The following is a 27314-nucleotide window of genomic DNA, read 5'->3' on the forward strand; positions in this document are numbered from 1 at the left end:
ATTTCTTTAGCGGTTTTTGGTATGGGATATTTCTTTATGCACTCAATCTTTTTTGGATTGGGTTTTATGCCTTCAGGGGTAACAACATGGCCAAGAAATTCGGTTTCTTTCTTAAGAAATTCCGATTTGTCCATTTGTACTTTTAAATTTACTTCTCTTAGGCGTTTGAATATTTTCTTTAATGAATCAATGTGTTCTTGTAATGAAGTAGAGAACACAATTACATCATCCATATACACGAGACAGATTTTATTTATATAATCACCTAACGCTTCATTCATCAGCCTCTGAAACGTGGCTGGAGCTGTTTTTAAACCGAATGGCATACGGAGAAACTCATAGTGGCCATTTTCGACGCTAAAAGCAGTTTTATGAATATCATCTTCGTGAATTTCAATCTGATGAAATCCTTTTGCAAGATCGAGTGTGGTGAAGTATTGACTTCTGCCAAGTTTTTCTAAAATTTCGTCAATATTCGGGATCGGATATTTGTCATCTACAGTTACTTGATTAAGTTTTCTGTAATCGATCACCATTCTCCACTTTGATTTTCCGCTGGCGTCAACCTTCTTAGGGACGATCCAAATGGGGGCTGAATATGGAGAATTACTGTGCCTAATTATTTTGCTATCCAACATTTCTTGGATTTGCCTATTAACTTCTTCTTTATGTATATAGGGGTAGCGATATGTTCTACTCTGGATAGGAATGTTATCTGTCGTTCTTATTCTATGTTTAATAGCATTTGTAAACGATAGTTTAGTATTTTCTTCATAGAAAATATCATTATATTGTTTGGTTAATTTTAATATCTCTCTTTTCTCTTCACTATTTAAGTGACTTATTCTTATTTGCTTTAAGAAAGATAAATTTTCTGAATCTTCGTCTATAATTTTGAAATTTTTGGAATCCACACTTTCAATGTCCATTTTATCTTCAAAAGGGATCAAATCTGTGTTATTTCCAATTACCTCTGCATTTGCAATCATGACATAATTGTCTATATTATAAATTCCTTCTTTTATTATTAAGTTATCTCCTAATATGGTTTCATTTATATATCCCAGTCCTTTTTCTTGTTTAACAGGTACATCTATTTCGGTAAGTTTAACTGATGTAGGGACTTTATTATTAAAATGCAATTCTATGATTTTGTCTTTTGTTTTTATCAATTTATTTTTATAGTCTATATTTACTTCTAAAGGTGTCAATATGTTATTTCCTATTAATCCGTCAAATTCGGTATGGAATTGACAAATTAAGAATTCTGTTCTTATGTTGCTGTCAACTTATTCGCTAAATAGAGGAATCTGTGCCTTTTTATTTATTTTAATATTGTGACTGAGTGTCTTAAGATTAAGTGGTTCTTCTAAATCAATATGCCATTTAGGGTGGCATATTTCTGGGTTTATAATTGAGTGTGTGGCTCCAGTATCGATTATAAACTTTAATGGTCTAGTTTTAGATGACACTATTATATAGGGTAGGTTGTATCCGAGGCTAGTAAGTGAAAATTTGAGGGTTCTATATTATAGTTTTGATTTTTTTGATTAGTATCTTGCCTTCTTTGAGCAAGTCCTATTTCCATAGGTTCTTGAGTGTTACGATTATTTGAATTGTTAGAATTCCTGAAAGGGTTTTGATTCTGATTGTTACTGTTGTAGTGCTGGGTATTATTATAGTTATTTGGATGGGGTCGATTATGCTCAAACGGTGGTTTTATGTAGTTATTATTATTAGGTTGCCTATTTGCATTATAACTAGTATTATTTGATCGATAGTGATCGAATGGGGGCTTTATATAATTATTATTTGTTGTTCTAGGTTGCCACGATGTATTAAAATTGTTTGGTCTATAAGACTCAAATGATGGGTTCATATATTGGTGGTTAAATGATCTAGGTTGCCAAGATGTGTTTGGGTTCATTGGTCTTTTCTTTTGTATAGCAGTGTCAGTGTCTTTATGTTGTTGTGTATTAAATTTAGGAGTAAGGGATTTATTATAAGGATTATAATGTGCGTATCCACACTCATGTAGAATAGTGATTGCACTTTCTAAGCTTTGCGGATTCCTGCAACATATCAGTGAACGCATTGGTTCGGGAATTTTATTTCTAAAAATAACTAGAGCGGAATGTTTATTATTTTCTATGTTTGTTTCGATTATTGTATGATCTTCTTTTTCAAAAATAAGTTTTGTTTTTATATTTAATCGTCTCAAAGTAGTTTTTATTTCATTAAAGAAGTCTACGCTGTTTGTTTTAAATTGGACGGACCTAAGTTCGTCAAATAGCTCCTCGAGTGTAAGTCTGTCACCGAAGTTGCTAATAAGTGTTGCCTTTATGTCAGGCCATGAAGTTATATGAGAGTTTATCTCTAGTACTTCCCTCGCTTTACCTTTTACTTTTGATTTTAAGTAATCAGAAAAGATACTTTGAGAGAGTTGGTCATATTTGACCAAAACAGGGTGGATCTTGTCTACCAAATCTATAAAATTTTGTAGTTCTCTATAATCTCCGTTGAAATCAGGGAGTTTTGAGATGTATTTTAATGGATCTATATTTAATGTTAGCATTTTTTCTTTATTATTATCTGTTCTTTCTGAGAAAAAATTTCCTAATATATCGGAAATTTGACTACTTCTTTCTCTTAAATCCTCTATGTGTTTTGCTATCTCGTTATTTTCTTCTAAAATATTTTCATCTAAATTTCCTGTATTAGACATGTTATTTGAATAGTAAAAGAATATTTAATATATGTCATAATTATATATAAAAAAAATCAAATGGATTAATAATAATAGAAATAGTAATAATAATGATAAAAATAATAAAAATAATAATAATCAAAGTTAAACCTTGTTGTTGAAAATTTAGTTGATTGTTGTTTAAGAGGTGAGGTGATTTTGTTGGGATGATTGTTGATTTAGAGATGAGCTGATTATGTTGAGATGATTGTTGATTTCGAGATAAGGTGATTTTGTTGAGATGGTTATTGATTTAGAGATGAGCTGATTTTGTTGAGATGATTGTTGGTGGGTTAATTCACTGAATCCACTTTTATTTTTCTTCTTTCCTTTGATTGTTTTTCAAAAGTCTTGGCTTATGATTCTTTTTATTTTTTTTATATTTAATTTAAAAACTTCAATTTTCAAAATTTTTTTTTTTTTTTTTTTTTTTTTTTTTATGATATAGGTTCAATGTGGGTAAATGTAGACAGTTTCATGTCTTTTTTTTTTTTTTTTTTTTTTTTTTTTTTTTTTTCTTTTGACTTTAGATTTTAATATGTTTTCACGGAACAACTTATTGACAGGTATTTTTTTGTTTCTTAGAAATGTATTTTTATCATTTCATTTCACACTAATTGTTTTGTAGGTTTTGCGGTTCAAACGTAAAAACGAACTATTGTTTCTTTTTTCTTAAAAAAAAACAATATACCACAATCCGTCACCGACTGCGCCAGTAATAATTTTATCAAAATTGAAATTTAAAAAAATAATTTTTATTTGTTCAATTCGGAATCTATCTTAAGACTAACATTTGTATTTAATTTTATTGTTCGTTATACTTCGGTTTTCAACGTGTGATATGCAAGCTTGCATTAACAATGTGCAAGATTGCATTCACATGTTGAAATAAAATATTTCTTAGAATAATTATTATAAATTTTGTGAATGGAAAATAAAATGCAAAATTCTAGGAATAATTGATATTTGTAACATTAATATGTAGTTCGTTGCAAAGTGCAATAAACTTGTTTATTAAATGATATTTTTATTGGAGGCATGTGTAACAACTAGTCTCAAAATGTAGCTGGAGGTTAGTATATTCAATCTATGATTTTTTTTTTTTCAAATCGTAAGTCAGGGTCTTGAGATGCAAGGCTCCAAAGTTCGTTCTAATAACCTTTACTTGTCCCTTTTACATGCAAATATCATGAGAGCTACAAGAGGTATATTGATGTTTTTGATGTCAAATGAAAGCTTGTTAAATAGTATATAGTTAAAGACTAACCTTTTAAACAATATAAAATACATACATATTACACAAAACGAAAAAAAAATCGATTCATGTTCGAAATTAATGGCATTTATTTTCAAATTAAATATGCTTGCAATCGACACGTACACATGGTGTAGTTATAAAACTGTTTTAATTTTGTAGAATGCGACTAGAACCGGTTTAGAAGCTTGTTTATCTGACCAAATTATGTTATGTGGGGAAAACCAATCGGTTAATACACTTTTCAAAAAACTTGGGAGATCACTTATAGAAAAGAAACGAATAAGATTTTGTTATTGTAAAGAACAATTTTATTAGAACATTGGTTTATTTAATTTAATTCCATTTTAATTAATTTCAAAGAACTTATCATTTTATTATAGTTTCAAAAAGTTCCAATAAATATATTTTAAACTAAAACTATGATAAAAGTGGATTTATCGAAAATCTTCTTTAGTATGTATTTTGTAATCTAGTTTATGTAAACAAGAGTGTAGCCCAGAGTTCATCACAAGAAATTATAGTTTTTGTTTCTCTCTAACATAATTTGGTCGAATAAACAAGCTTCTAATCCGCATTGTAAAAAGTTCAAACAGTTTTATAAATAAACCTGCGTGTTGATTGCAAGCATATTTAAGTTGAAAATAAATAAATATTTTGAACAAGAATCGATTTTTTTAAATAACATTTTACTTTTCTTTATTTGTTCGCCGTTTCTTTGTTTTGTGTAATATTTTTTTTATATTGTTTAAAAGGCACTAAAACAACCTTTCATTTGACATCAAAAACATCAATAAAACACTTTTAGTTCTCATGATATTTGCATATAAAAGGGACAAGTAAGGGTTATCAGAACGAACTTTAGAGCCTTGTATCTCAAGACCCTGACTTACGATTTGAAAAAAAATTCGTAGATTGAATATACTAACCTTCAGCTTCATTTTGAGAATAGTCTCATTAATGTACGCTCATGGCCCAAAAACGCCCCATCTCCTTTACACGAAAATTCATAAAAAAGAAGCAAAAAAAGAAAAAAGTCGTTTTTTTTTACAGTACGCCCGCCATAGGGTTTCTTTCACTTGACATTTAATAATATTTACAATATTTATACATTCAATAGATTGAAAAAAAAAAACAGTTGAACAGTCGTTATTATAAATAAATAAATAATGTAGGCATAGATAACAGCTATATACATAAATAAACATGAGTGTGAGTTTGTATGTGTGTTTATCATTCAATGACTTCTGAGTTGTGAAACTGTAACTAAGTCTGCTTGCTCGATCTCTGGTTCTATTAGAAACTGAAGTACTTCAGAGGGAAATACATTTTTTGTTTTAGGATTTAGTTTTCTCAAACCACTTATTAATGGGTCAGAAGAGACCAAGAGATTATGATCACATCTTCCATATTTTGCTGCCTCGAAAATTTTCTTGGGAAACTTTCTCGTGATTCTTGGGCTTCTTCGCCGGCTGTCCAATGAATGAATGAATGAATAAATTTTATTGAAACCTAAGTTTGGATACATATGGTTATTATGTTTTATTGCAGAATCTCTTATAACATTGTATTGAAACTTAGTTAATTTTCCTTCAACAACTATTGAAAGTGCTTCTTCTGCTGCATATGGAATAATTTTCTGGTCCATCTTTTTAAAAGCTTTTGATATTTTTCAGCACGTGAAGGAGTTGAAAATATTATATTTTTCATTACATTTGATGAATCAAGTTTCCCTTTTTCTCGCAGTTGCATCGCGCAGCATAGCTTAATTCTTCGGCATTATAGTTAGAACGTAAATCTTCTGTTTTACGTCTCTTTGACCGTTCGCTTAGGTCTGAAAATCCATTTGAGGCCGTCCAACAAAGCCATGGGCTCGGCATGGAAACGATATTTCATATTGCAACCAATTTATATTTTGTTTTAAGAAGGTGTTGTTATTTCTGGAGGCACTCAGCCATCTTCTTCTATGTTTATAATGCGAAATCCGTTAAATTTTTCTCTATTTGCTCCGAAATTTCAATATTGGTCTCGTTTTCAACCTTTGCTACCAAAAAATTAATTTTTCTGTAATGTCACGAGACGAACGGTTCTTAAAAATTCAGAAAGCTTATTTCTTGAAAGAAAAATAAAACTTAATTACAGTCCTGTGTCAAAAAAGAAAAATCTAATTAAAAAAAAAAAATCACCGTCCCCAACACCTTTTGAAGCCAATATTATAAAAAGTCGCAAAAAGCCGCAATGTTTTAGGATTGTTTCCCATAAAGGAAACATTTAACTATTTTTCAACACTATTTTCAGTACAGAAAACGCAAATCAACTTAACTTTTTCATTATCAAAGAAAAAAAAATTTGTTTGTTTTTACTGCTCAAACACATTATCTTAAAAAGCTTGAAAATTTACTTTAGACTTAAAATATTTCATTATCTTTGTCATTATCTTTTTTTAACATACCACTAGCAACAGAATTCATGTAAAATTATTTTAAAAGTAGCCAAAAAAAAAATTAAATAAAAAACAAAGCAAACTACTTCTTATAAGAAACCAACCTTGCTACTGCACTCGTTAATTAAAATTTTCGACTTTGAAAGCATCTACTGATTAAACAGTTACAATTTGCATCGCATGATCAATCAGGTTCTAAGCTTATGTTATTTGTAAACAACTTTTTTGTAGTTTTGGCCATGAATTTGGGAAAATTTACCTGTGTGCGGCTCTTTCGATAATGTATTTTATATTTGCCTACCTCGGCGCTTTGAACTTGACTTTTTATTCCTGCTCTCGTTTTGTTGAATTACGCATTCATCCTCCATAGAATCACATTCATGATCGCTCATTATTTCCTTCTTTTTTCGTTTAATGAATGAACGAAAAAAAAAAAATGTTATACGTTCGAACTTCAAAATATGTTTTCTTGTTTAAGTTAATCCATCCTTTAATTTGTAATGTATAAGGAACATTTTACGCTGGTTACAAATCCGACTCGAAGGACCATGTTTTGGAACATACATATGCATATGAAGATTTATTTTAATATATAAGACCAAACGAATTACTGTTAATGGACTGTATAATACTTACTTCTGTTTATATTTCAATGCAATTGATATTCTTCATTTATGTCCAACAATCCAATTCAATTATTATTAGAGATATATTTTTTATAGTTTTGTTTAGTTTGAAAGTTTATTAATTAATAATAAAAAATTGTAAAAAATTGAAAGTAAAGAAAAAAAACTAAAAACTCTAAAAATAATTATAGTTTTTAAATAAGAATAATCAGAATTTCATATTCTTAACACAATCGTGCTGTCTTCCTTCGATAGTCATCATTGCTACTGACTCTTGCAATATGTGGTCTTTTGAAGGCTGCAACAACTCATTTTATACTATTTTTGTCCAGACTGTGAATTTTAATAAAAAAATTACTCACACAGAAAACTGCCTCAATTGATTCCTTACTGAACAGTGAAAACTATTATTTCTATGTCTTCAAGTTTTTTAAAAAAATTGAAAAATTATTTTATCAGATTTTTCTTTTTTCAAAATATTTTTTGTTTTTATTAGTTTTTATTTTTCAATTTTCTAAAAAACTAGAATACATAGAAATATATAGTTTTCACGGTTCGATAAGGAATTAATTGAGGCAGTTTTCTGTGTGAGTAATTTTTTTTTATCAAAATTCACAGTCTGGACAAAAATAGTATAAAATGAGTTTTAAAAAATTTTTTGTTCACCTATTTTTAACTTTGAAGTCGATTTTTTCAAAAACTTCTGGTTATCGTAGTCTAAGATCCCGCCATAGGACGACCTACCCTCATCGTTATACCAGTTGAGAGTTATATTTTCTGAAAGCTAGTGTCTAAGGAAATAAATTGCACATGGGTTGCCTAGCGATATCCTGTCAAGGCATAGGGTTGCCAGGCCTTAAAGTTTATTTTTGAATACGCGACCCTGCTTATATGGCAAGCCTAAGAGTTATAAAAAAAATATAATGTCATAGGAAATTTAATTTAAAAATTTTTATTTTCAGGATTTTTTAAAATTTGAAGTTTGAGTAGGGTAAACAAAGGTGAATTTAGAAAAAGGTCAAAAATCTATTATCTATACAAAACGTGATAAAAATAAAATTGAAATTGGAATCGATAGATATTATAAATATATGAAAGCCACACATACAAATAAAAAATGTAAAAAATCTACAACTCGAGATATAGTCTTTTTAAGTCATGACACTCAAATTCGATATTTGAGAAATAATTCACCAAAAATCAGAATGAAAGATTTTTTAAATAAATTTTATTTGATAAGTTAGAAAAAATAAAATAACTTGACACGTATCTGTCAATTTTTATATATTACTTACCGTTTTTGCGTAGGGATTTTTTTAAAGAGTACTTATTTTCGTATTTCAACATATTAAAGGAGAAAATCCCGTCATAGGACGACCTATCCACGTCGTTATACCAGTTGAAAGCTATATTTTCCTAAGGGTAGTGTCTAAAGAAACAGTTTGCACATGGGTTGCCTGGCGACATCCTGTTAAGTCATAGGGTTGCCACGCTTTAAAGTTCATTTTTTGAGTTTTTTCGACCACACCACAAGTGTTAGAGGTGTAAAAAAAATTATGTTAGAGAAAATTACATTTAAAAATTTGAATATTCAGAACTTTTAGAAATTTGACATTAAGAAGGGGAAACTGAGGTAAATTTGAAAAAAAGGTCAAAAAGCTATTTCCTTAACAAAAAGTGGTAAAAAAAAAATTGATATGATTGATTGAATGGAATCGATAGATATTGTGAAGTTATAAAAGTCACACACACAAACCAAAATTTTAAAAAATCTGCTACTCGAGATATAGACGTTTAAATGTCAAAACCGTGAAATTCGATGTTTGAGAAATAATTCACCAAAAATCAGCACGAAAGGTATTTGAAACAATATTTATGTTATTAGAGAGAAAAAACGAAATAACTTGACACGTATCTGCCAAATTTTTCATTTGACCAACTTTTTGGCTCCTGTGTATTTTAGAAGATTTTTACAATTCCATTCACCGAAAGAGTGAGCTGAATTGTAAAATCTGTAATTCCTCTAATATACACAGGCGCCAAAAAGTTTGTCAAATGAAAAATTTGGCAGATACGTGTAAAGTTATTTCGTTTTTTCTCTCTAATAACATAAATATTGTTTCAAACACCTTTCGTGCTGATTTTGGTGAATTATTTCTCAAATATCGAATTTGAGTGTCATGACTCTAAAAAGACTATATCTCGAGTTGTAGATTTTTTACATTTTTTATTTGTATGTGTGACTTTCGTATATTTATAATATCTATCGATTCCAATTTCAATTTTATTTCTACCACGTTTTGTTTAGAAAATAGATTTTTGCCCTTTTTCTAAATTCACCTTTGTTTACCCTAATAAAACTTCAAATTTAAAAAAATCCTGAAAATAAAATTTTTTAAATTAAATTTCCTATGACATTATATTTTTTTTATAACTCTTAGGCTTGCCATATAAGCAGGGTCGCGTATTCAAAAATTTGCAAAAATGAACTTTAAGGCCTGGAAACCCTATGCCTTGACAGGATATCGCTAGGCAACCCATGTGCAATTTATTTCCTTAGACACTAGCTTTCAGAAAATATAACTCTCAACTGGTATAACGATGAGGGAAGGTCGTCCTATGACGGGATCTCCTACTATCATATATTGATTTAAAAATTAGAATTAAATGTACAATTTTGCCTTTCGGAAATTATATTATTTATTACTGTAAGTGTTGCTGTTGTTTTTTAATAATTTTTTTTTTATTTTGATAATTTTTTTTTAGAAAACTGCCCCTCCCACCTAAACGGTGGGAGAAAGACCCCCCGTTATCAAATCCTGGCGCCCAAGTTATCCTACTAAGTGCCCAAACAACATTTTTGTTCTATACCTAAAAGTTCGAATTTCTGTATCTGGGTTGAAATCGTAAATTTTTTTTTTCTAAGTAAATTTTAAACTGATTTTCATAAAAAATACCTCGTTTGATTTGGAAATAAGTACTTTTTTATAATATATTTTTAAAACAGCATGTTGTTTTGAAAACATATACTTTAAATTGATGGTGAAGTTGGGCAAATGACGAAAAAAATGGAATTTTTGAACTTTGACAGCTTATAAATTCTAAGTGGTTTAACCGAGTTACATGTTTTATACATTGTTGAAAATTTATATTTATCTTCTATCAGAAATTGTAATCGAAAATGGGTAAAAAATTGTCGAAGCTAGAATTTTTTCAATGGGGGTTGTTAGGGGATTTTCAAATACCGTTTCGTAATCAGTGTGACTAGCTCTACAAAACCTGGTAGGTTTCCGCCCGCGTATATTTTGAAACCTCATTTGTGTTATTTTTATATGATCTTGCTCACTATTTGATATTGATTTTATTTGTGCGTACTCTTCACGTAAGTATGAAACGTCATAAAAACACTTTATTTTTTTTTTTTTTAATTTTTACGAAAAAAAAAAACAAAAAACAAAAAAAAAAAAAATTAAGTTAGCTCGCGAGGTTCGCGGACCGGCTGCGCCAATGTTAAGGTACTTTTGACGACGTTATAATAAAACAACCGTTTTGATTAAGTGATATAATCGGACTCACTTCAGTTCCATAGACCAACCTGGAACTTCTTTAAGAACTTCCGAAATGCATTACTCAGCTTTGACCTACTGAGTTGCATTCTGGACTGAGCTGAGTGTTGCGTCGCATTAAGTGTGACATACAACTGCCATTCTGCATAATTGGTATGCAGTAGGTACAGTGGGTTAGGTGGTAAGGTAATGTGGGCATAACAAGGCAAAAGTTATTTTGGACTTTTTTGCAAAAACTTTTACTGAAATATTAAAATAAGGTATGGACAAAATTAAAAAAAATAAAAATGTGGCTAGACCATATTTTAGATTAAATATCAATCTGTCATTAGAAAATTTGTTTTTTGCAATAAATGTTCTGTGGTCCTCACAAACTGTGCAGAAATTTTTCAAATATCTCGTTTTTCTCAAATTTTTTTCCGGAGGCCTCTTAATATAAAGAGCTCCTATTTGGTAAGTATATTCTAGATGTGTCTAGCAATCGATTTTTCGGAGTATAAAATCAAAAAAAGGATTTCGATTAAACAAAGACTTTTAGTATGGCCCTAGAGCCGTCTACTAGATTGACATATTTAAGTTTAAATTTATGTATATAATTTCAAAAATAATTTTGCTAATAAAGTTTTTAAGTTAAATTTAGAAAACAGAAAAGTATGATTTCATAATAGGTATTTTCTTTTTATTTCTAAAAATTTAAAAAAAAATTGATTGATTTTGGAAAAAAATTATTAAAAATCAACGGTTACACCTACAATAACGCGCTGTACCTTTTTATAAAGCAAAACCCCTAGTCTTTTACAAAAATTTTAAATAAAGCCATTTAATGGCACAGTTTTTCAAAAATTAATTTTTAAAATCAAAATTTTGAAAAAAAAATTGGAAAAAAAAATTTCAAACAAATTTTTTTCAAAATTGTATGTAATTAAGTACTAATTTAGTTTTTAAAATTTGATGCTCTTATTTATTTTTAAACAAACAGAAAACTGGATTCTAAAATATGTTGTCATTTTTGAGAAATTAACAAAAAACCAAAACTATTTTTTTCTTAAAAAACTTTATTGAGTTGCCTTACTTTGGCAGACACTTTGTGGCGGAGTAAAAAAAAAATGAATCTCATTGATTGTAGCTAATTATATGCTTATTTGTTGCGAAATCAAATTGATACTAATTAAATGCTAATTTGTTGCGCAAAAATTAATTTTGTAGCTCCACTAAGTCATTTTTCATTTCAACTGTAAGTTTCAGAAGTGCACGAACGGTTTGATCAGGCCAGTAGAGACATTTTTGAAAAAAAAAAACTTTTATAAGTTTTTTTCAATTCTTGTCAATAATTGAAGCTTTAAAAAACAAAATTTTTGATGTAAACTCCAATTTTGTAGCTCGCAGCGTTGGCAGTTATCGATTACAAAAGTAACAGATTACAAGAATTCTGATTACAAGTAGTCAGTTTACATTTGAAGGATCCAAGGGAAATATCAGGAGAAGGAAGGATTGGTGTTGTATTTTAAATAAAGCAAAAACGAAAACACTAATTTAATTTTAAATGATTTAATTAACTGTATAAATGTGGGTATAAATGTATATAATGTTCGGGTTTAGGTTACTGTAAATTTATAATTTCAAAGTTAGGATTAGGAAAGGTTTACGTCTTTAGTGTACAAGCTCTTAAATCACGAATGAACCTAAAGGAAACAATGTATGAATGAGTGAAAGTTAATATGACCAAATGAGTAAATGAGTAATTGTTTAATGTTTAACTGTTGATGTAGTTATTTGTTAAAATAATATTTTATATAGGGTGTTGTTTGCTGCAATCGGTTCCTCAAGTTTGGTTCCAAAACAAACAGCACATGTCCATTCCAACTCATTTCGAGAAAAACGCATTTTAAAATATATTTTGTGGTGTTGTCTCCATGTTGTATGTTATATGAAAAAGATATAAATTAAACACAAAATCAAACTTCGCACAACATCTAATTGACAACAACCACAATTACACAAATTTTGATACTAACCTAAAACCATTACCTACACTTTTGTAAAAAAGAGACAACAATGGACGCTCCAGAAGAATACGAAATCTACAACGCTAATAAGACAAACCAAGACAAAATACTTAATGACAAATTAACAATAAAACAAAACGCACTATATCACACAGCAATAAAATCTTTTTTATTACAACAGAATGGGCAAAAAACAAAAACACCAAACGTGAACTACACCCTGCCCGATAATAGATTACTAATCCGAAAGGCGTCGCAAAATTAATAAAAATCAAATTTTAAAATAAATGTTTTAAATATTTATTTCATTTAAAATATTATTATATTATTATTATTATTATTATTATTATTATTATTATTATATACATAGTACTTCGTACATGAATGTACGAACTACTGACACTTATCAGCGCGGCAACTGAGGCCATTTGGCTGAGACAACACCAGACAATGACAAAGAGAAGGACAGATAGACACAAAGAAAGAACATATAACATAGAACTACGTGGCACAGAGGAGGAGACATAGTTGAAAATTGTCTCATATTATCGCACAGGTGGCTTCAGTTAAGCTGGCGATTTAGAAAAAACTTCTGAGCCGACCGTTGGGCTCGAACCCACGATGTCTGGCTCTGAAGTCATCTACTTATTCCTCTGTGCCATGGCCACCTGCTCATTTAAAATAAAATAATAATTATCTTTTCAATTATAAAAACTTTGTTTTTAGTTTATATCTTTTGCATTTTAAAATTTTGTTCTCTATACAACTTAGTACTAAAAGCTCACAATTTATTTATTTTTTTCAGCAAGGCTTAAATTTGTTTTATAATAGTAAGGATGCCATCAGATAGTGCTCAGTAAATGCTACAAGACTTCATCATTAGTTTATTTTTGCCAAAAAGTGGACATGTGCCGTTTTTCCCCTGGACCCTCCATCCGTTTGTAATCAGTAATTTGATTACAGATTACATTGCAAATACTTAGGGCCTTACCAATAATCAAATTTAAAGCTCAGTTAAATATTTAACTGAGCCTTAAATATTTCTCCATACCAATAACCAATTTAATAGTCAGGTTAAGGGTTAACGCCACGTTAATTTTATGGTTGGGAAACTGAACTATAAACACACAGTTAAATGTAAACGCACGGTTTGCACTGTCATTTGACAGCAACAAAAGAAAACATTTGTCAAGTTATCAAGTTGTTGAGAAAAATAAATAATATTGGCGGCAATTTATTAAATAAGTAAATGGAAAAATGTATTTGCTTATAAATATTAATCTTTTTTATTAATAAATATTCATTACTTTCAGAAAATGCTGAAAAAGAAAACTTAAAAAGAAATAGATCTGCAAATTTTCATCGTCGTACTTCTCTATACAACTTAGTACTAAAAGCTCACAATTTATTTATTTTTTCAGCAAGGCTTAAATTTGTTTTATAATAGTAAGGATGCCATCAGATAGTGCTCAGTAAATGCTACAAGACTTCATCATTAGTTTATTTTTGCCAAAAAGTGGACATGTGCCGTTTTTCCCCTGGACCCTCCATCCGTTTGTAATCAGTAATTTGATTACAGATTACATTGCAAATACTTAGGGCCTTACCAATAATCAAATTTAAAGCTCAGTTAAATATTTAACTGAGCCTTAAATATTTCTCCATACCAATAACCAATTTAATAGTCAGGTTAAGGGTTAACGCCACGTTAATTTTATGGTTGGGAAACTGAACTATAAACGCACAGTTAAATGTAAACGCACGGTTTGCACTGTCATTTGACAGCAACAAAAGAAAACATTTGTCAAGTTAACAAGTTGTTGAGAAAAATAAATAATATTGGCTTCAATTTATTAAATAAGTAAATGGAAAAATGTATTTGCTTATAAATATCAATCTTTTTTATTAATAAATATTCATTACTTTCAGAAAATGCTGAAAAAGAAAACTTAAAAAGAAATAGATCTGCAAATTTTCATCGTCGTACTTCACGATAGATGAACTTTTTTTTATGCACTTTTGGCATCCTTGCTTTTTCAACTTTTACAACCAAAAAAAAAAATATATGAAGGTGTTTAGGTGTTTTGTAGTTATGTTTTAGTTCATTATTACATTACATGCAAAAAATGTCACTTCAATAATGTCATTTACCTACCAAAAAAACGAGATCTAAACTGCATACAAAATCAAGGAGGGACCCTTGATTTTTGTTGTACCATCTTTTTAAGATTTCAACTGGTGGAATATTGTGTAACCAGGAAACCGATCGAGCTACAAAATTGGAGTTTGCATCAAAAATTTTGTATTTAAGAGCTTCAATTACTGACAAGAAAAAAACTTAAAAAAGTTATTTTTCAAAAATGTCAAACCGGAAGTGCACTTCTGAAATTTTAAGTTGAAATAAAAAATGACTCAGTACAGGTACAAAATTATTTTTTGCGCAACTAATTAGCATTTAATTAACATCAATTTGGACTTTATACAAAAATAATTTTTTTATTTTCGTCCGCTAACTTCTCAAAATTTTCAACTCAAACTTAAAATTTTCAACTCGAAATTTTCAAACTTTTAACGAAGGATGAAAAAAAACTAAAATCTAAAAATTGCACATGTAGATTAGGGTGGGTAAAAAAAATGGGAATTCGTTTTTTTGATTTGGTACTTCAAAAACTCGATTGCTAGAGACCTCTAGAATATACTCACCAAATATGAGCTCTTTATCTTAATGGGAAGGTCCTCCGCTTTTCAATTTTCCATTTTTACATCAAGCTTCTACTAAAAAAAATATTTTTTTTATTAGTTGGATTTTTAGCCAATTTTTTTTACATATTCTTGTAGAAAATTGAACGCTCTACAAAAAAGGTTAAATACTCTTTTTTGAATTATCTAACCGTTTAGTAGATATTTGAGGTCCAAAAATCGAGAAAATCTTTAAAAATTCGTTTTTTGTTCTTAATTTTGTAACAAATTGAAAAATTATAATAATCAAGTGCGCATGACATATTCTTGTAGGAAACAGATTGTTCCACAAAAAAGGTCTTAATAACTTTTTTTATTAATCTAACCATTCGAAAGATATTCGAGGTCAAAATTAAACAAAGTTCGCGCGTGCGAATTAATAAATATTTTATTTCAATACCAGATTATAAGCCTGCATGATATTACTAGCATAGCCTAGATCCTCTCTCTTCTGTTTTTTTGTTTTGTTTTGAAGATTTGTTATCTGTCAGGCACCTATTTCGGTTCTTTATAGTCTTCAGAGTCAACTGGAGATGTTGGACTCAAAAGGACTTAATGCATGTAAATTTCTCGTATTCGACCTTCCCTGTTCATTTAATGTGGCTGCCAACGCACTTTACTGACAAAAAAGCAATTTAAATTTAAGGTACCTAACGCTCAAAAACGAATTCTTATTCAATGCAAGATTTTGATACAGCAAGAATCTAATGTTCTAGCGAGATTTTCAAAAAAAAGCGAGATTTTAGTTTGCAGGATTTTGAAAATGCGTGATTTTGTTATGTGAGATATTTAAAATGCGAAATTTTATGTTGCGTGATTTTTGCAAAAATGCGAGATTTCGTTATAAGAGATTTTAGTTTGCGATCAATCGTACCGCTCCCAAAAAAAACAATTTAAGGACCACGTTAATGTACATATATCTATATATGTACCTTTATAAAATTCTTGAGGAACAAGAAATTCAGACAATAAATTAATACCCTTTTTGATATCAAATTTTGTAATTTGTATTTTTCTTTATTTTTGCAGGCTAGTAAAGTTCTGAGATCCCATCGCATTCCTCCCGATTGTTGACTAGTGCTAATTTTAATAAAAATGCCAGAGAAAAAGCTATCAAGCATAAAAGTAATAATTCGATCAACAACCAATTTAAGATGTTGAAAATTAATTGCTTACTTCAGTATCAATTTTATTACTTCTTTTTCTTGTGCAGAGCTTAATTGGATTTTAGTTCAATAATATCCAGGTTTTGTTGGAAACAAATGTTTTTAATTTTTTATCCTGAGGTGGAATCGGATAAGGTGATATGATAGTCGCTTTTATTACCATCGTTTTTTGATTATCAAATATTCTTCGCGTTGTGTAAAGCGCTCATTGAATGAAATTTTGAATCAGTTATTATTTTTATTAAGTTTAACCAAAGTGTTATTTAATTTTAAGACTATTCTGCAGTAAACGGTAAAAGTTAAAATTCCTTACATTATGAAAATGACACCTGAATAGGAATAACCGTTTTAATAGTAACCACACATGGGACAAAATAGACCAGTGCCAATAATTTTCGAAAAATAAAAAAATTATTAGCAGCATATGGGTGGCTGGAAAATTTAGAATAAATGGTATATGAAAGGAGAAAAATAAATTTCCCACAAACAAATTGGGGGAAATCGAATATCGAAAAAAGTTAAATGCAAAAGTTGTCGATAGTATAAATGTCTACAACTTTTACTCGAACCATTTTTTTATATAACCTGAAAAATATTGGAAAAAAGCAAAAATACGATTTTTTTATTTTTATTTAAAAAAAATGGTTGGATTTTAACAAAACTTGTTTAAAAATTACTTTATGTTTTCTATCTATTTCAAGTGTATTTTGAGAAAAAAGTTAATTTTTGACGAATTTAATTTGAAAAAATAGCCTATTTTTCAATCAAAAAAGTTAGCGAACAAATTTTTATTTTTTCAAAAGTTTGAAATGCAATTATTTTATTAAAACCACGTGGAAAAACTATACTTTTGTTTTAGAAAATTTTGAGAAAAATAGAAAAAAAAGAAGATTTTTAAGATTGATTTTTCCATAAATGACAGTCATTTTGGCGAGAAATAATTTTCCATAGAAACCAAACTATACTTTCCTAATGGCCTTTGACCTTCTTAATTGTAATCTAGCATTAGAATAGCTCTTACGTGCAAAGTTTTTGAGATATTGAATTTTGAACGTCCAAAACACTTAATACAGGTAAAATAGGCATTTAAAAGAAAAAAAATTTGTTACACTCATGAAACTTGGCAAAAAGTTTGCTTTTGGGATAAGAACCAAGCACCTAAAAAGTCTATAAAAACAAGTTGGGTGGAAGGGTGTTTTTTCGCGGACAAGAGGGAGGGGGTGAAGGTCAAAAATATACTGAAAAAAATTGTTTGTCGAATATCATCATATGACACATGTTTTCAAGGTATTTTTTTATGCTGATTCTAATGACATAAAAATAAAGTCAATACAATTGCTCTAAAAAAAAGTTATAGCCGATTGAAAACAAGGGTGCTTGTTTTTTGACTTCAACAGGTAAAATATAACCAAAACCCATGGGAAAAACATGCTACACTTAGGAAATTCGGGATGAAGGTTTTAGATAAAGCAGGGACAAAGGATTCATAAAGTTCTTATAAATATTTTTGGTGAAAGGGTGTTTTTTTGATGGGTTAAGTTGTGTGTGAGGAAGGTATCATAACAGCTTACTTAAATTGTATTAATTTTTAAAACTTGGTGTAAATTTTTTTTTTGGTATAAGAACTAAGAATCTAAAAAGTGTACAAAATTATCTTGAGTGAAAGGGTGTTTTATTTTAAGAAATGATGAAATTCGGAATTAGTACCACAAAAAATAGGAAAAAATGGTTACACCAATGAAATTTGGTTAAAAATGTTTCATTTATAACAGAAACCAAGAACCCAAAAAGTCTATACAAATATTTTAGGTTAAAGGGTGTTTTTTTGGGAAATAGGGAAAAATCCACGTTAATTCCGATAAAATCAATGGTAAAAATGGTACCCTTACGAAATTCATTAAAATATTTTCTCTTTCCAATGGAAATTACGAACAATGTAAGTCTATAAATTTTTTTTATGTGAAAGGGTGTTTTTTTTAGAAGTAAAGAAAATATGGGTATATTTAAAAAAGTATGTAATACTAGAGTAATATTTGTGGTACCCTATTGAAATTTAGCAATTATGTTACTTTTAAGATAAGGAACAAGAATCTAAAGAGTGAAAAGAGTGTTTTTTTGAGTGAAAACAAAAAAGATGGGTCACCCTAATGAAATTTGGTAAGAACATTGATTTTGGGATAGAAAGCAAGAATAAAGAGTTTTTATAAAAAAAATTTGGTGAAAGGGTGTTTCTTTCGAAGAGACAGTAAAATCTGCAATTGGTGCAGATTTAACTGTCTCCTCGAAAAAAACACCCTTTCACCAAAATTTTTTTTATAAAAACTCTTTATTCTTGCTTTCTATCCCAAAATCAATGTTTTTATCAAATTTCATTAGGGTGACCTCAAAAAAAAACACACTTTTTTATCTTAAAAGTAACATAATTGCTAATTTTCAATAGGATACCACAAATATTACTCTAGTATTACACACTTTTTCAAATATACCCATATTTTCTTTACTTCTAAAAAAAACACCTTACATTATTCGTAGTTTCCATTGGAAAGAAAACATATTTAATGAATTTCCCAAAAAACACCCTTTAACCTAAAATATTTGTATAGACTGTTCGGGTTCTTGGTTTCTGTTATAAATGAAACATTTTTAACCAAATTTCATTGGTGTAACCATTTTTTCCTAGTTTTTGTGGTACTAATTCCGAATTTCATCATTTCTTAAAAAAAAACACCCTTTCACTCAAGATAATTTTGTACACTTTTTAGATTCTTGATTCTTATACCAACCAAAACATTTACACCAAGTTTTAAAAATTAATACAATTCAAGTCAGCTGTTATGATACCTTCCTCACACACAACTTAACCCATCAAAAAAACACCCTTTCACCAAAAATAATAATAAGAACCTTATGGATCCTTTGTCCCTGCTTTATCTTAAACCTTCATCCCGAATTTCCTAAGTGTAGCATGTTTTTCCCATGGGTTTCGGTTATATTTTACCTGTTGAAGTCAAAAAACAAACACCCTTGTTTTCAATCAAGTAACAATTTTTTTTTTAATTTCTTGATTTATGTACTATTTTACCTGTACTATATTTTTCTGATGTAAAAACCATGCAAGCAGCGCACAAAAAACCCTTATATTTAGATATATATATATATATTATTCGATTTCAAGGTCAAAAAGTTTTTTTAATAGAAATCAATGCATATATATATGTATTAGGGCGTTCGTTATTTAGGTTTTTTTCGAATATCAAGTTCCTAAGTGGAAAAACTGTTTCTAAATAATAAAAAAAAAATCCCCTAACATTTTCAGATTTTTATTTTGACATTAGATATCGCCCCAAGAGGGTTAAAGTTTTTTCTTAATTGAAAAAGGTAAATGTTGGCTTATATGGCCATTTTTTTAATTATGGCCTTAAGGTAAATTTTTTTGATGAGGATCTTGTCTACATTAAACGACCTTTTTAAAAAAGGTATAAACCATTTTTCTAGGACAAAGGGTTTAGTTAGGGCATACATGTCTTTTTTGCGTTTATTAAAGCAAGCATGTTTTATTTAAACAAGCATATGAGTAGCATGAAAAATAAAATAAAACCCAAAACGACATTTATGTCCTGACTTAACCCCTTGTCTTAGAAAAATAGTTTTTACCTTTTTGAAAACGGTGTTTGATGTAGATAAGATCCTCATCAAAAAATTTTACTGTAAGGCCATAATTAAGAAAGTTGCCTTATAAGCCAACATTTACCTTTTTCATTTAAGAAAAAACTACTCTACTTCTACTACTACTTCTACTACTTCTACTTTGCATTAAAAAAAAAGTTAAATTATTTTTTTATAGCCATTTTTCAACGGTTATAACACTTTTTTAATAGTTATGTGTAAGAAGAATTATTGTAAAATATGACTGATTAAAAAAATTGATGGAATCCATGCATTTATGGCAGCAATGTGAAAAACTTAAGATTTTACAGTCAAAATAATTTATTAAATTAATAGGATTTTTTAGCACTTTGGTACCAATAACTTCTTAGTAACTCTAGATTTGATAAAAACTTTTACCATTCTGCAATCCTCTTTGGAAGCGCATATTTTTAAAAAAGTTGGCCACCTACGTTCCTATGCATTTTTTTTATACCACAGGTGTTTGAAAATTTTCATAAAAATTTTTTTTTCACATTTTGCATTGAAAAACAAATTTCAAAATTTTTTTTAAAAGAAAAAAAACTCTTAACTTCGTGTGTAGTGAGCCAATTATTGTAGAAAATTATAAAAATAAAAAATTTATAAAATTCATTCATTCGTGGTTGTGGTTAAAGAAAACGTAAGATGATGAAATTTAAAGTACACTGAACGAAAAATAGGTAATATTTTCTAAACTGGTTGCGATAGAAACTTTTTCTATTCGGTTTCAGCCATTTCCGGCTTATCGATTTTCTACCGGACACCCTGTTATATATATATTAGGGTGGGTCAAAAAAATCGAAATTCTTTTTTTTGATTTGGTACTCCGAAAAATCGATTGCTAGACACCTCTAGAATATACACACCAAATATGAGCTCTTTATATTAAGGGGAAGGTCCTCCGCTTTGCAATTTTCCATTTTTACATCAAGCTTCTACTAAAAAAAAATATTTTTTTTATTAATTGACTTTTTAGCAAATTTCTTTTCAGATTCTTGTAGGAAATTGAACGCTCTACAAAAAAAGCCTTATACACTTTTTTCGTTTATCTAACCGTTGAATAGATATTTGAGGTCCAAAAATCGAAAAAATCTTTAAAAATTCGTTTTTTGTTCTTAATTTTGTAACAAATTGAAAAATTATAAAAATCAAACGCGCAAGACATATTCTTGTTGGAAATTGATTGCTCCACAAAAAAGGTCTTAATAACTTTTTTCATTAATCTAACCATTCTAAAGATATTCAAGGTCAAAGTTAAAAAAAAATATAAAAACATTTTATATTTTTAAAAATTTTCCAGTTCACTGAAAATTCATTATTTTCAATTTAGCAACACGGATTCTTGTAGGGGTTTAAACGTTCTACAAACAATTTCTCAGCATCAAATTGATTGCTTTAACCGTTTAGAAGATATTCGTATCCAAATCGCAATGCATACGGGTCATAAGATAACTATTGAAATCAGTGGGCATTGGTTTGGATACGAATATCTTCTAAACCGTTAAAGCAATCAATTTGATTCCAAAAAATTTTTTGTAGAACGTTTAAGCCCCTACAAGAATATATCGTGCTAATTTGAAAATAATGAAGTTTCAGTGAACTGGAAATTTTTTTAAAATATAAAATGTTTTTATATTTTTTTTTAACTTTGACCTCGAATCTTTAGATTGGTTAGATTAATGAAAAAAGTTAACAAGACCTTTTTTGTGGAGCAATCAATTTCCAACAAGAATATGTATTGCGCGTTTGATTTTTATAATTTTTCAATTTGTTACAAAATTAAGAACAAAAAACGAATTTTTAAAGATTTTTTCGATTTTTGGACCTCAAATATCTATTCAACGGTTAGATAAACGAAAAAAGTGTATAAGGCCTTTTTTGTAGAGCGTTCAATTTCCTACAAGATTCTGAAAAGAAATTTGCTAAAAAGTCAATTAATAAAAAAATTATTTTTTTTTAGTAGAAGCTTGATGTAAAAATGGAAAATTGCAAAGCGGAGGACCTTCCCCTTAATATAAAGAGCTCATATTTGGTGTGTATATTCTAGAGGTGTCTAGCAATCGATTTTTCGGAGTACCAAATCAAAAAAAATAATTTCGATTTTTTTGACCCACCCTAATATATATACATTGATTTCTATTAAAAAAAAATTTTGACCATTGAAATCCAACAAGGCATTCCATTTATTCTGCCCTGTTCGATTTCACTAGTCAAAAAGTTTTTTTTTTTATAGAAATCAAAACATTTACCTTTTTCATTTAAGAAAAAACTTTAACCTTCTTAGGGCGCCATCTAGCGTCAAAATAAAAATCTGAAAAAATTAGGGCATTTTTTTTTTTTATTTAGAAACAGTTTTTCCACTTAGGAACTTGATTCAAAAATAACGAACGCCCTAATGTACATACAGGGTGTCCGGTAGAAAATGGATAAGCCTGAAATGGCTGGTAGGTGCACTTTTGACTGTTCTGAAACCGAATAGAAAAAGTTTCTATCGCAACCAGTTTAGAAAATATTACCTATTTTTCGTTCAGTGTACTTTAAATTTCATCATCTTACGTTTTCTTTAACCACAACCACGAGCAAAAAAACGGAATCAAACTTTTGCTTTCTGCAAAATCGATAATTGACCAGGATGCAGTTAACATAAATGAACGTTAATGGTACCATTAAAAAGCTTGAAACAAAAACTTTAAGTCCATGCTAAGAAGTTAAAAATGCATACGATAGTATTAGCATTATCTGTCATAATTACAAAAAATACAAATTATACTTGTTTAAGTAGCTAAGAGCAGTAAGCATTAATACGCATATACGCGGCCATTTTTTGTTTGTTTATCGTTATTACTTTTAAAAGCCAATTGTAACACATTTGAATTTATTGAGCATCCATTTTTTTTGAAACAAAATGAATACCACGGCTGTAGAAGTTGCAGCAGTTGTCGCACTACTACGACAAGGAATTAACCAACGTGCGGTGGCCCAATAGCTTCATCTTAGCCAATCTTGCGTATCGAGGGTATACAGAAGGTTCAGAGAAACTGGAGAGTTTGTGCGATCCTCCGCTGCACTAGTGACAGAGATGATAGATTTATACTAATGACTTCTCTCCGAAATCGTCATTTGACAGGCGTTAACATCCAAGAACAGCTCAGACGGGTAAGAGAAAGAGTCGTTAGTGCATGGACAATAAGGAGACGTCTTCAAGAAGGAAATCTTACCCCAAAGCGTCCTGCCACGGGACCTAAATTAACTGCTAATCACCGGCAAGCTCGACTACGATTTGCTCACGCACACATCAATTGGGAACTTGAGGAATGGAGGCGAGTTATGTTCTCGGATGAGTGCAGAATATGTCTTCATGGAAGCGATCGGAGATGCCGAGTATACAGACGACCTGGCAAGCGCTTTGCACAATGCTGTTTTGCCGAAACCGTGGCTTACGGGGGAGGATCTTGTATGATATGGGCAGGCATTTCAATTGAAGGAAAGAGTGAGCTGGTTTTTGTTCCTGGTGGTGGCAGAGGAGGAAGTTTAACAGCGGATCGGTACATCTCCGATATTCTGAGAGATCATGTGGTTCCTTATCGTCAAAATATTGGCCAGGATTTCATGCTAATGCACGATAACGCTCGATGCCACACTGCGCGATCAATGACCGAATTCCTTAGGGAAGTCGGTATTGCTACGATGGACTGGCCAGCAGTAAGCCCAGACTTAAACCCAATCGAGCATTTGTGGGACGAGCTTAAGAGAAGAGTAAGAGCCAGAAATCCAGCTCCAGAAACCATTAGTGAACTGAACTGGAAGAAGAATGGGAAGGAATACCGCAGGAGATAGTCAAGAAACTCATCAGGTCCATGAAAAATCGTTTAGAAGCTGTAATTAGAGCTAGAGGGGGCAATACAAAATATTGAGACAATAAAGTCCACTTCATTTGGTTTAAGTGTTAAATTTTCGATATACTCTCTGTTTCAATTTCAGTCTTTTTTTCCTTGATTGGATCTTTTCAAAGTGAACGCATTTTTAACTTCTTAGCATGGACTTAAAGTTTTTGTTTCAAGCTTTTTAATGGTAGCATTAACATTCATGTATGTCAATTGCATCCTGGTCAATTATCGATTTTACAGAAAGCAAAAGTTTGATTCCGTTTTTTTGTTCCTAAGTGTATATACATTGATTTCTATTAAAACAAATTTTTTGACCATTGAAATCCAACAAGGCATTCCATTTTTTCTGCCCTGTTCGATTTCACTAGTCAAAAAGTCAAAAAAGATTCGCTGATCGAATCTGAAGTCAGAACAATTCTATCACATCACGTTTTTGCCATATTACCATGCTAAAACATCACAAAAATAGTATTTTGGACGTTCAAAAATCAATATCTCAAAAACTATGATCGTTAGAGCTATTCTAATGCTTAATTCCAATAAAGAAGGTCAAATGCCATTAGGAAAATATAATTTGGTTTCTATGGAAAATTATTTCCAGCCAATATTACTGTCATTTACGGAAAAATCAATCTTAAAAAACTTTTTTTTGTTTTTTTTTTCTATTTTTTCAATATTTTCTAAAACAAAAGTATAGTTTTTCCACACAATCTTTAATAAATAGTTTTAATCTAAATAATTGCATTCCAAACATTTCTAAAATCAAAAATGTTTTCGGTAACTTTTTTTTATTGAAAAATAAGCTATTTTTTCAAATTAAGTTCGTCAAAAATTCAAAAATTTACTTTTTGCTCATAAAATACTTGAAATAGATAGAAAACATAACAAAGAAATTTTTAACCAAGTTTTGTTAAAATCCAACCATTTTTGTAAAATATAAAAATAAAAATCGTATTTTTGCATTTGTTTCAATATTTTTGAGGTTATATAAGAAAATGGTTTGCGAAAAGGTTGTAGACATTTATACTATCTACAACTTTTGCATTTAACTTTTTTCGATAGGAGGTCTACTTTTGACAAAAATTGTAAAAAAAAACTCGATTTTTGACACTCACCCCACTTTTCGCCCACCCACCCCCTTTTCCCCAGTTTGTTTGTGTTCAATTTATTGTTCCCCTCTCATATACGATTTATTCTTTCTTTTTGCCACCACCTTTATGCTGCTAATAATTTTTTCAACTTTTGCTTTCTGAAAACCGGATTGGCACTGATCTAAAAAGTGTCGTTTTTGATTATCATCAACAATCAACTTCCACCTTAGCCGATTGCACTGCTGCATTTGAATTAACTATATTTGAATAAATCTTTTCCAATAAATAAAGTTAAAACTGTTTTAATAAAATAAATAAAAACCCATAGAATCCGTCGCATCTGTTACGTCGTCGGATTTAACTAACAGCTCGGTAAAATACACACGTTCTTATGAGAACCGACCCATAAGCAACGGATCAGAGAGATGCCAAGGAAGAAGTAGCCCAACTTTCAACTTTTAAATCCGTCCATTGAATAAGAAGTACAGGAATGGCATGGTATAGAAATGAAGGTATGAATTAAAATCGCCATTTTACAAAATGGAGGAATAAGTTTTTGACGTTTAATTTGGCAAAGTCAAAAGCAACAAGACAAATTTTTTAACAACAACAATTTCAATGCAGTAGCTGTCAAAAACTTAGGCAGCCATCTTTTTTTTTTCTTTCATCTGTCAGATGAAAGAAAAAAAAAGGTGACAGACCCTTCAAGCAACCGAGTCCGAACTGGGTCCGAATCGCCTCCGAAGTGAGTCCAAGCCATCGACAAACTATACAAGACTGGAAACTGAGCGGTCAAATGACGTTTGCCTACAAGCTGCGAGTTGTAGTGAATGTCGTGAATCTATCTACATATGTGTGAGAGTTGGAAGTGTGGTGAATGTCGTGAATCTATCTATGTGTGCGTGTTAACGTCATTTACTACAGCGCAGCGGTGGCTTCCACATACAGGGTGCCCCAAAAGTTAACGTCGAAACGAAAACGGTAGATAGGGTAGGTGGTGACAGTTATCAGAAAAATAATAAAAAAATCGCAGCCATATATTTTGGGAGTTATGGGCATTTGAAAAAAAGTCGAAAAAATGGTCACCCTGTGACGGTTTTTCATGTGCCGTGACTACAAATCTTAATTTTTCTCATTTTTTTCTTTTGTTACGGAACCTTGAATAACCCTGCTACCAAATGCATTCAAAAATTTTAACTCAGCTGCATCAGTTTTAAAGCAAATATTAATTTTTTACCGAACTTAGTACTAAAAAAATTTACATGACTCTAATTCAATGAACCGTAGTGTAAAAAAAATGCGCTACGATGTTTCGGCAAGTTACCTTAAAAGTTGGTGGGTTCAATTCTCTTTTCAAAATGGTATAACATTGTTGAGAATATTCCATAAATAACCGAGATAAATTTTATTTTCTTAAGAAATCCGACTTTTTTATTAGGTAATTATATTATTTAAGTTTTTGTATTCTGAAAGGGTACAAAACTGGGATAATATGAAAAAAATTACCTAATAAAAAAGTCGGATTTCTTAAGAAAATAAATTTTATCTCGGGTACGAGCTCGGCTCCGTTTATTCTTTTATTATGCAATTGGCGTCGCGGTGATTATAATTTCCATACTAATTTGAGCCGCCGTTTTTTTGGGAAAATGACATAATTTTTAGTTAAATTTAAACTTAAAAAAGATTTAACTTCCAAAAGTTATCTAAGATGAAGGTATATAATTTGAAATCCAAGAGCCAGTACATACGACCCATTCGTACATTTTATTTACATTTTTTTAATTGCATTTAATGAAGATTTTGTTTATATTAAACTTTTTTTTTCAATTTTGTTTTTATTGAACTTGTTATTTACAATTGACTTAAAATTAACTTATGTCTAAGATTCATTGATAGATACAAAATTTTGTTGGCACAGAGGGGGCCTAACCTTATACAATGACTAAGGTATAAAATATAAATAAATATTATACATGGATAAACTTAATTTAAAGTCTGCTGACTAGGTTGTCCTCGGGGTGTTCAGACCCGGATGTCCAGTTATTTATATTAAACTGTTTTTAACTAAACGTTGGTAAAAGTTGGTTTGGGTATTCTAGAAC

The 27314-nt window shown here is 29.8% G+C and overlaps 1 protein-coding gene across 3 annotated transcripts in view; it reads left to right on the plus strand.

The window, feature by feature from the left end:
* The window catches only part of LOC129905186 (zinc finger-containing ubiquitin peptidase 1-like), a 126652-nt gene extending 101150 nt beyond the window's left edge, over positions 1–25502 (plus strand). For 2 of the 3 annotated variants that reach the window (XM_055980598.1, XM_055980602.1), the window contains one exon: positions 16411–25502. In XM_055980598.1, the coding sequence (XP_055836573.1) occupies positions 16411–16455 (45 nt within the window). In that variant the 3' untranslated portion in view covers positions 16456–25502. The remainder of the gene's footprint in view (positions 1–16410) is intronic. The other variant, XR_008770557.1, reaches the window with a different exon arrangement.
* The last annotated feature ends 1812 nt before the right edge of the window (positions 25503–27314 follow it).

This window comes from Episyrphus balteatus, chromosome 1, assembly GCF_945859705.1.
Source record: "Episyrphus balteatus chromosome 1, idEpiBalt1.1, whole genome shotgun sequence".
NCBI lineage: Eukaryota > Metazoa > Arthropoda > Insecta > Diptera > Syrphidae > Episyrphus > Episyrphus balteatus.